The sequence below is a fragment of the Dasypus novemcinctus genome, chromosome 10 (assembly GCF_030445035.2).
Source record: "Dasypus novemcinctus isolate mDasNov1 chromosome 10, mDasNov1.1.hap2, whole genome shotgun sequence".
Lineage (NCBI taxonomy): Eukaryota > Metazoa > Chordata > Mammalia > Cingulata > Dasypodidae > Dasypus > Dasypus novemcinctus.
In genome coordinates this window covers 16,517,319-16,528,822 of record NC_080682.1, presented here as the reverse complement: position 1 = coordinate 16,528,822, position 11,504 = coordinate 16,517,319, and the positions used below count along the sequence as shown (strand labels likewise).

Below are 11,504 nucleotides of genomic sequence, written 5' to 3'. Positions count from 1 at the left end.
GATTTTACTTCCTCAGAGCATTAATATTCTGAATGAGACCCTTTGCTCTGTAACTCACAGTTGTGTCAGCTCAAACAAGCTATTTAACTTAAGGAAGAGCTGGTCCCCTGATCAGGGAAGAGTAAGCTTTAGGTATGTAGTCACCAAATAATGTTAAATTATCTACCTCCCCCTTTACCCATTTAAACTTTCTGTACTTTAAATTGTTTGCTGAATCTTATATATTGAGTATTTTAGAGTCAAGATACTATTCAAGTCTGAAGTAATCAACAAAAAATTTGTTATCTCCTTTGAGGAGATGAACTGGTGAGATGTAGGTCAGATTTAAGGAAACACTAACTATAAGGGCAGCTAAATGTCAAACTGGGATACAAAGAATCTCTTAAAATGTAAAAGTCATGGGAAAGATTCACATATACCTAGAGATAGATGAGATGGAGAAGATGAACTGTAGGGGACCTACTAAAATGTATAATTGTTTTGTAGTTAGAATGGGGGTGGGGGGAGGCTGAACGTATTCTAGGTTTCTTAAAAGTTAATCATGTAAACCTAAGATCTTGATCTGTCTCCCTTAAAAAAGGTAAAAACATTAGGCAGAGATATCCCCAAAACCAAAAAGGTTTTACAGTCTATCTAAATATGTTAGAAATATATTAAAAATCATGTTTTAGAAGTTGCAAAAAAAGAAATGCAGATACGTTTTTTCAAGTATACAATTTTTTATTTACAATACCCTATAAAAATGTAAATTTAGAAACTTTTATCTTCATTAATTAGAACCAAACAAAAAAAGATAAAGCACAGAAAGGAAGAAATAATAATCAAGTATTCACTTGATCAGTTGTGAAGGGAAGTTAGGAAAGGCGCATAGTGGAAACAGTCAGTAGGTAATGGTAGAGGGAAGCGACATGTCACTGGGGAGGCTGGTGAAGCCTGGGTCTGGCTATAGAATGGGAAGAAATGGAGATGGGGAGAGAATGGAAAACAAAGATAGCTGGTTGTAACGGAGGATTTTACTGTTGTACAATACATGTATGTGCAAAATGTTTATTCTCTTTAAATATCATAACCTGTCCTCCCCACTACATTCCAAAAAGTGAGAACAGCAGAAAGTAGATCAGGATGATCATGTAAAATTAACTCAGATTTAATTTTTTTTGAAGGCTGTAATCACTAGGGATTAAAACCCCTTATGTTGGTTGATTGGTGAGTGGTAAATGGGAGAGGGGTAAGTGAACAGGATCATGGTGGGCTGTCCCGCTAGGGTTCAAACCCAGGCCCCTGGCTGCCTGGGAATGGGACTTGGATGAGACAGAGTAGCAAGGACAGCAGTTCTGCTTATGAGGGAAACAAGGAATAAAGCAGACCAAATTTAGCTTCCATGGTTACAATTGGGGGTTTCTACTCTAGCCACCAAATGAAAATGGGGAAGAGAGAACTAAAAGCATGGCTTATTGAAGTAGTCTCAGGAAAAGCGGGTGAGTGTGCAAAAAGCTACAGTGTGGAAGCAGACTATAAATTAGGATCATCCTGGGTAATCTCACATGCACTTGAGGGGATGGGCTCAAGTACACTGTAGTTGTAGTAGGGAAGAAAAGGCTTAACCGTGTGCTGTTTCTACCGAGGCGGACAGAAACAAAGGAGATAAAGATACGGAGGAGAATAAGGACTTCTCAGCTTACAGCTGGGTATCAGCTAATTAAGAGTTCTGATTTTATTAAATGTGCTGCATACCCTGTGTGTATAATAAAACAAGTAGAACCCATCAAATTAATTACAAGATGGAACAGAAGCAGATTAAAAATACACCAGCTGATTTGTGTTTAGAGGAGGGAAGTGTCAAATATTTTTCAACCAAAACTTGTTTCTTTAAGGACCCTCTGGAGACCATATAAATGTTACGTATAGGGGTGTACACATTTGTGTGTATGTATATATATTTCTATGAAATTGGCTCCCCTATAGTTATATTAATATGGGGCAATGAAAAAAGATGAGGGAAGAAATCCTTTGGTAGGCTACAATCTACTCTGAACTGGAGTAGTGGCAGTGGAATAAAGGAGAGATTATATTTGTGTCTTTATGGCAAAGAAAACACAAAATTAAGGAGGATTAAGTTAAAATAGGGCATGCAGGATTTTAACAGAAAGTAAGAAGAAACCAGCAGAAGTATCGCCCAGCCAAATTTCATAGAGCAGTGGGGAAATACCTGGCATTTAGAGACAATCCCTGTAAACAGGAATCAATCCCACAAGACTTTGCTTTGGGAAATAAGCTACCTTCCCTCCCTCATTAAAAACACTCCATTGGTGATGGCAACAGTGCAGGTGGCAGCCAAAAGGAGGTACAGGACACACATGGAGCTCTTTTATCGTATCCCCTGAACTAGCCTAAGGGTAAAGAAAGAGAGAAAGGAAACATGTTTATATAAATAAGTCCAAACAGAAGGTTATCTTTTGCATTAAAGTTAAATCCTTATAAGAATTCTCAAAACAAAGAAGAAATCTATCCTTGACATTTAATCAACTTTTGGGGGAGGGGGCGCTCCTACTCCCAGAATAGTGTTTTATATCTAGTAGATACTCAAATATTTGGTAATAGTCTTTAATCTCTTCCACCAGATTGTTTTATCCCCACCCACTTCCTCATCATAACTTATAAAGTGCTAACTTTAGTGAGATGTGGAATTCTCCTGTTTCAAACTTACTGCAGTTTCGTCTCCAGCAAGTTCAGTTTCTGTCGGTCAACATAGCGAGAAAAGAGGGATACTAGGTTTGTGGGTATAGAGATTGGCTTGGCCAAAGCTGCTTGGGGAATCCGCAGAAGTTCTTGGGTTGCCGTGAACATCACCTCTGTCCTGATAGGGAAAACCCATAACAACAACATGAGAAAAAAAATGAAAGATTAACTAAAAGAATTTAACAGAAGAGAAGCAGCAGCTCAGACTGACCACTGGTTGTTTTGCGTTGATTCTGTAGCAGGGTCTGAACTCTGTAGGTCTTCCCCACGGCTCAGGACAATGAGGAGCAGCGACAGGCCAAACTATAAGAGGAGACAGAAGGAATCAAACTCAACACTGCATCTAATCCTCCTCCATTACTGCTGAAGGGATCATGGTAGGTGGAGAACAGTATGAAATCAAAATGACCCCATGTTGTTCTTTTCTGTGAAATTAGGCAAGGACCAGGGTACCATGACCAAGAAGCTGTCTTTCTTCTGGCTTTGAGTATAGCAGTGACCAAGGGTAGCAAATGGAAAGTCAAAGTCACCATGTCTAACTCTACCTTTTCTCATCCTACCCTGAGATGAAAAGATGATTTTTCCTTGTCATAACAGTTAGCTTTTCTACTATATACTGGCAGAGAAATGGATTAAAAGGGAAAGCCGAGTAATAACCAGCAAGATGGAGGCAGAATAAGGCGCTCCAGGAGTCAGCTTGTGCTACAGGGCAGTTAGTAATCACCTGGAGTTATCTATGGCACCTGTTTGGGGCTCCAGGAGACCAGAAGAACATCCTGCAACATCCTTGAAAGAATGGAAGGAGGAGACTGCCCATCTGCAGAGAAGATTTGTAGATAGAACCCTTCACGCCCTGGAGGCTGGTGCCCATCCTCTACTGGTGGCACATGCTGCCTGGGGAGCTATTCTGCGGCTGGAATTGGAAGCTCCGCTTCCCTAAAACAGGGGAGGAAGAGACAGTTGGGCACCAACTTCGGTTACTGATTAGTAAATTCAGTGGGCTAAAGTATAATCCTAAGAACAGTTAAAATTTGAAACTGTCCAAGTCAGAAAGAGGTTGGTAGCCGCCATTTTAACTCTGCCCCTAGCATGAGGGGAAACGGGGCTGACTTAAAATCACAGTGCTGGTAGGGACCAGCTTCTTTCCACCCAGGTCAGATTGCAGCTCTAGCACAAGCCCTAGCCTCTCCAGGAAAATACAGGCCATGCTTTGGAGGCCGGTGATCATCCTACTCTGGCAGTACAGGTTGCCTCAGGAGCTATTCTGTGGCTGGAGCTGGAAGCTCCATTTCCCAAAAACAGGGGAGGAAGAGACGGCCACCAACTTCAGCTACTGATTAATAATTAGGCTGCCTATAAGTATAACTCTAAGAACAGCTAAAGTTTGAAACTGTCCAAGTGGGAAAGAGGCTGGTAGCTGCCATTCTGACTCTGCCCCCAGCATGAGGGAAAGCTGGGCTGACTGAAAATCACAGTGACAGTAGAGACCTGTTTCTTTCACCCAGATCGGCCTGCAGCCCTAGCCTAGTTTTCAGCCCCACCTCTAGCAGGGAGGAAGTTTGTAGGCCCTGCACCAGTCTCTCCAAGTAACTGCAGGTACATTCAGCTGGCACAGATGCAACAGTAGGAAGTCTACTGGGGAAACTGTGGTCATTTTGGACACACATGGCATAGAATGCTGACCACACCTGCAGTCCGTTCCCACCCCAGGCAGAGGGGAAAGGGGTGTGAAGGTTCATCAATCTCTCTGGGCAACTAGAGCCTAGGCCTGGATGACTTGGATTATTACACACGGCTGTGGCTCTGTCCCTATCCCTGGCAAAGGAAAAAGATGGGAGAAGCTTCATTGCTCTCTGGGGGAATAAGGGCAGCTTGAGGCTCCACAGATTGTAGCACCAACTACATCCTTGGCTCCTACTACACAATCAACTGGGGAGAAAAGGCAAGAAAGACCTAAACTAAAGAAACTGCACCCAGAATAAATACTCCAGTAAGCCAGATACCAAGACACCAACAAAAAGTAACAATCCACACCAAGAAACAGGAAGATATAACCCAGTTAAAAGAACAAGATAAGCCTTCAAATGACAAAGGATTTGAGAGAACTAATCACAGATGTTCAAACAAATCTCCTTAATAAATGAGATGGTTAAAGAGATTAAGGCTATTAAGAAGACACTGGCTTAGAGAGTGGCCACATTTGAGTAACATGGAAGCTCTCAGGAGGTTAACTCTTAGGCACCCTGCAGTTGTAGGCCTAGTTCACATTTCAGGTGCACAGGCTCATAAGCATAGTCATCAGCATCAAAGGCTCATTGTTGGACCATCCTTCTTTATTGGTCTTTGCCATTGCACTTGGGGGACTGTTGCTGTTCCACTGGGGAATGTGATAGAGCTCCCCTGGCTAGGAACTCAGCACTCCCTCAGTTGTCATTTTTAACTATAACTGCCAAGAAAATATTCAAACATTTTTATGTACCCTGTACACATACCCTAGAGAACTTCCTCCCAACCATGTGGCCCCCATCAATAACACCCCACGCCAGTGTTCTTCCCCTGTCATAGTTGAACCTCTCTGTGATCCAAAACTTCTTCAGAAATGAAGCCTAATATATTGCCAAATTCCATTAATAGTAAAATGTAATATAGTGATGGGTTTAAAGTTAGATACAGGATACATACTAATTTAGAAAAATTAAAAAAAATTGGTGTGTCAAAAAATGACAAAATGAAAAAACTTTGTTTCTGATGTTATGCCTTTCATCACTACAATAGGTGTTGCCCTGTATGTACAGTAGCAAGGCAATTTCTTTCATTTCTTCCTCAGTGTCTACATCCCTTTTTTTTTCTTTCTTCTAATTATTAAGTTTGTCTTCACAAAACTTTTAGATCACAGTAATTCACATATAACAATATAGGGTACTCCCACATATCCAACATCAAACACTTTGTCCCTTCCCCAGGAGGTCATCAGAAGGGTTGTGCTTACGCATGCCTCAGCAGGGTCCCAGAGACAGCCAAAGTAGATACAACCCCAGGTACTGGTTCTCCTGAGGGCTACAGAGACCCGCAGGTTCTATGGGCACGGCAGATGGCTCTGGAGTTCAGTGCCATGTTAGTTGGCCCTACTTTGGAGTTTGTGTTCCTGAATATGATGGAGCTGGATTCAGATGTGACCTTTCTACACATGCCTCTTCTGTGACTTTTACTTGACCTATGGTTGGTGCTGGGGTTGGTGTATACTCAGGAGACCTGAATCTGTGGACTGTCCATGTGACAGCCAGGCCCTGAGTCTCAGCAGACTTGCAACTCCTACCCTCTGGATTATTGGACTTACCCCTGCCAGCTAAGAGGGAGGTGAAGAAGGTCAAGGAACCAAGAGTGCCTACAACTGCAAGCAGGAGAATTGCATCCATTATCCATGTGGAATCTAAGCCCCCTCTTGATATAGAGGTGGAGTGGACATAACCATCCCAGGGTCCACAGGATTGAGGAATAGAGTATGGATTAGAGGGCACTTACTGATATTCTACTATGGAACCATTGTGATTAGTAATGGAAGAAATTGTAGCACTGATGTGGAGAAAGTGGCCACAGTAGCTGCTGAGGGTAGGGAGAAGGAAGAAGAGATATGATGTGGGGGCATTTTCAGGATTTCAAGTTGTCCTGGTGGTACTGCAGGGAGAGATGTTGGGCATTGTATGTTCTACCATGGCCCACTGGGTAGACTGAAGAAGAATGTAACCTACAATATAAACCATTATCCATGTGGTGCAGCAGTGCTCCAAAATGTATTCACCAAATACAATGAACGTCCCATGATGATGAAAGAGACTGTTGATGTGGGAGGAGTGGGATGAGAGGGGTTGGGGACATATGGAGACCTCTTATATTTTTTTAATGTAACATTTAAAAAAAATAGGAGAAAAAAAAAAAAAGAAGACATTGGATGAGCACAAAAAAGAATTTGAAAGCGTATATAGAAAAATAGCAGATCTTATGGGAATGAAAGGCACAATAAATGAAATTAAAGATACAATGGAATCATATAATAGCAGATTTGAAGAGGCAGAAGAAAGGATTGTGAGCTTGAGGAAACAGCCTCTGAAAGTGAACATACAAAAGAACAGATGAAGAATGGAAAAAACTGAACAAGGTCTCAGGGAACTAAATGATGGCAAGAGAGGTGCAAACATATGTGTCATGGGTATCCCGGAAGGAGAAGAGAAGGCAAAAGGGGCAGAAGAAATACCTGAAGAAATAATGGTAGAAAATTTCTCAACCCTGCTGAAGGACATAGATAGCCATATCCAAGAAGAACAATGTGGTCTCACCCCAATAAATCTGAATAGACCAACTCCGAGACACATACTAATCAGAATGTCAAATGCCAAAAACAAAGAGAGAATTCTGAGAGCAACAAGAAAAAAGCCATGCATAACATATAAGGGATACCCAGTAAGATTAAGGGTCGATTTCTCATCAGAAACCATGGAGGTAGGAAGACAGTGGTATGATATATTTAAGATGCTACAGAGAAAAACTTCCAGCCAAAAATCAAAAATCTTCTATCTATCAAGAAGACTGTCTTTCAAAAATGAGGGTGAGTTTAGAATATTCACAGATAAACAGAAACTAAAACAGTATGTAACCAAGAGACTGGCTTTGCAGGAAATACTAAATGTTGTGCCACAGCCTGAAAAAAACGACAGGAGAGAGAGGCCTGGAAGAGCATCTAGAAATGAAGATTATATCAGGAAAAGTAACTGAAAGTGTCAAAAGAGTGGTGAAATTAAAATATGACAGATAAAATCCAAATATTCAGGAATAAACTAAACCAATGATGTGAAGCACTTATATTGAGAAAACTACAACTCACTGTTAAAAGAAATTAAAAAAAAAAAAGACCTAAATAATTGGAACAACATTCCATGCTCATGGATTCGAAGACTAAATACTATTAAGAAATCAATTCTACTCAGATGAATATACAGATTCAATGCAATCCCCCACCCACCCAAAACATCCACCAGCAATTTAAAAATGGAAAACATGATTACCAAATTTATTTGGAAGGGTAAGGGGTCCTGAATTGCCAGAAACATCTTATAAAGGAAAGGTAAAGTTGGAGGACTCTCATTTCTGACTTTAAATCGTTATTACCTAGCTACAGTGGTAAAAACAGCATGATACTAGAATAAAGACAGACACATAGACCAATGGAACCAAACTATAGTTCAGAAACAGACCCTCACATCTATGGTTTGACTAGCATGTCAAACCCACCCAGGTTCGACAGAACAGTCCAGTCAACAAATGGTTCTGGGAGAACTGGATATCTATAGCCAAAAGTAGGAAAGTGGACCCCTATCTCACACCTTATACAAAAATTAACTCAAAATGGATCAATAACCTAAATATAAAAGCAAGAACCATAAAGCTTCTAAAAGAAAATGAGATAACAGAAGGACTAAGATTGACTACTGATGCTTAAAGTGTGTAGATGTTTTAATTAGCTTCACTGTAAAAGTGTGAAAATGTTCAGAGTTGATGGTAACACATTATAGTGAATAACAGCTGATTTATAAATGGGAATGTGGCTGAAAATGGTAGTCTAGGGATGTAAATGCCAATTAAAACAAAGCTAGAGAATAATCTAGGAACTGAATAGCACAGTAAACCCAGAGGTGGATGAGAATTGTGGTTGATGGTAGAGATGCAAAAGGGTCCTTTGCAAGCTAGAAGAGATTTACATCCCTACTGCAGGGTGGTGGAAATGTCGAAAACCATGGGAAAAATATAACTGGAGTGACTTATGGACAGTGGTTAACAGTAATAATGTAATATTCATGCATCTATGCCAAAGATGTACTGTGTTGATAACGGGAGAGTGTGGAAAAAGTGTGCCAAATGTACACTATGGACCCGGTAATAATCTGATATAATCTCATAATCTGTAACAAATGTTCCACCATGATGTTTGTGTCGCTAGAGGGGTACTGTTTAGGAATTTTGCACATGTGCATGACTGTTTTGCAAGTTTACAACTTCTGTCATAAAAATATATTTTAAAAATAATAATAGGGTGGGTTGGGGGGAAAATATACCAAATGTAAGATAAGGATAATTAGTAGTAAGATTTTAACAATATTCTTTTATAATTTTTAACAAATTTCTCACAATAATGCAAGGTGTTGGTGATGGGTTGACGTATGGAACCACCATATGATGTTATGCATGTTTGCTTTGTAAGTTCACAACTTTTACTATACACTTACTGCTTATGTATGTTCATGTATAAGTGATATAAAAATAATAATAATAGGGTGGGTTGGGGGAAGAATACTTTGGTTAGTAGTAATATTTTGAAGATGCTCTTCAATCATTAGTTAAACATGTTTCACAACAATATAAGGTATTGGTGGTAGGGTGAGGTATGAGAGCCCTGTATGATACTATATATGTTTGTTTTGTATGTTCACAACTATTTCTATACACTTATTGTTTATGAATGTTTATGTATGAGTGATACACTACAATAAATTTAAAAACAAATGAAAAAGGGAAAAGTTGAATGAAGACAAACTTTGATATGGAAAAGTGAAGTTCATGGAAAAAATAAGAAAAAAAACTGAGAGTAGGATATTTTGAATTAAGAAAAAAGGTGTTAAGAACTGCAGGAAAATGTACGAAGAAGAGGTAAATGAAATGACCATACTATAAAGACAGAGTCTCCTTAAAAATAACATTTCTATCTGGAAATATAAATGCTTGGAGAGGATGTTAAGAGGAGTCTGAAAAATAAAAAGAAAGGATAGGGAAGCAGCTGTGGCTCAATCAGTTGGACTCCTGTCTACCATATGGGTGGCCATGGGTTTGTGTCCTGGGGCGTCCTTGTGAAGGCAGGCTCGCCAGCACCTTGTGGAGAGCTGCCCGGCCTGCAGACTCTGCAGAGTGCTGACTCAGCAAGGTGATACAACAACAACAAAAAGCAAAAACAGAGAAGAGCGCACAGCGAATGGACAGAGAGCAAACAGCATGCAAAAAGCCACAAGGGGGAGGGGATTAAAAAAAAAAAAAGGATAAACAAATGGATTCTCCAAATATAAAATTATTAAAATTTAGCAACATGTTTTAAAGCTTGAAACACACAAGTTGTTTTACTCAGTGAACAGTAAAAGCAGGAAACATGTAGTCTAAAAGGGCACAGAATGAAAACACAAATAAATACAAGCAGCACTAGGTTGAATGACATACATAAAATTCTATTTTGTTGAAATCACTGTTATTTCTAGTCTCTGTTAATAGGATTATAATGCCATTCCTGACCAAAATAAATCTTTTAAAAAAACAAACAAAAACCACAACAAGTCATTATAGTCATTGCAGCTATTACACATAATCTATAAATGTATAAGTCTTGCAAACTTCAGGAACGTAAAGGGTAAGGCCACCTTGTTCTGGAGCACAGCAGTGAGGTGAGGATTAGAAGGTGCTGGTGCAGCTGCACTCTGAGGTAGGTTCATTAGCTGTTGCAGGATGCTGGTGACAGTCACTGATGGAAGATGATAGAGAAGGAGAGAGAAGGGACTCATTAAGCATGGCAGCACCTACAAAAAATAAAAAGGTCATTATTATCATGGCAATTGCTACTTCATAAGACAGTAAATATCCTCCATCTCAGGGCATGAATGGAAGTATGCTCAGTGGTAATCACCTAAGAAAAGATTAACAAAAAAAGGTAATAGGTTTAGCAGATACTGGAGATCTTAACAATGGATTCTAAGACATCTACTGAGAAGCTTTTTTCATCTCAATTTTCCCCAGAAACATCATGATTTGTGTGAAACAAGAGTGTCAAATCATTTCTCAAATACACAGCAAGACTCATAATAAAACATCAACATTTTAACTCATTCCACAAATACTTAAATGTCAATAGTGTGCCAGGCACTGAGGGCTAAAAGCAAATGGTAAACAGGACACAGACCCTCAGGGATCTAAAGTATAATGGGGAAGACATGAGTAAACTGGCAATTTCAATACATTATGAATACTCAAAGATTAACTTCAGAGTTTTAAAGAATAACTGAGAAGTATTTCCAGACTTAATTGTTAATGTTTCATCTTTATAAAAATTCAACAAGGATTCAGGTCCCCTGAGTATACACCAACCCCGGGTTGGGGGTATATGGGGACCTCATATTTTTTTAATGTAATGTTAAAAAAAAAATAAAGAAGGAAAAAAAAAATTCAACAAGGAAATGGGGAAATCATTACTCAACTTTTATAGATTATTAGAGAAGCTAAATAATGTATTCAGAGTTACATAACTAATTAGCTAGAACCAGAAGCCAACGTTCTTGAATTCTACACCTTTCTAGTGTGGCCCAAACTGGAAAGTTAAAATACAGAGCTACCAATATAACTGGATTATAACATATGAAAGGAAATCAAGTGTGCTTCCAGGAACTTTACACACCTGTGGTATAAAAAATAACTACTGGTTTACTATAAGTGGGATCTAAGGATGGAAAGTAGATCACTTTTGTGGTTTACTACTATAAAGAAATAAAGTTTTTATTATGGTCATTTTAAACTATGTGCAAGAGTACTAAGAATAATAAAAAGAAGCCAATGTATTCATCATCAAATTTCAACTATGATCAAATTACCAACATTTGGCCAATTTTATTAAATCTGTGGCCCTCCCACATCATATCATTTCATCCATAAATACACCTCTATCTCTAGCAGAAAAGACT

The 11,504-nt window shown here is 39.2% G+C and overlaps 1 protein-coding gene across 1 annotated transcript in view; it reads right to left on the bottom strand.

Annotated features, from left to right (window-relative positions):
* Window positions 1-699: 699 nt before the first annotated feature.
* Window positions 700-11,504, bottom strand: part of PATL1 (PAT1 homolog 1, processing body mRNA decay factor) — a 41,012-nt gene continuing 30,207 nt past the window's right edge. The window contains exons 16-19 of the mRNA XM_058305391.2: window positions 10,194-10,349; window positions 2,951-3,042; window positions 2,708-2,857; window positions 700-2,390 (exon numbers count right to left, since the gene is read on the bottom strand). Coding sequence (XP_058161374.1) covers window positions 2,369-2,390; window positions 2,708-2,857; window positions 2,951-3,042; window positions 10,194-10,349 — 420 coding nt within the window. The 3' untranslated portion in view covers window positions 700-2,368. The remainder of the gene's footprint in view (window positions 2,391-2,707; window positions 2,858-2,950; window positions 3,043-10,193; window positions 10,350-11,504) is intronic.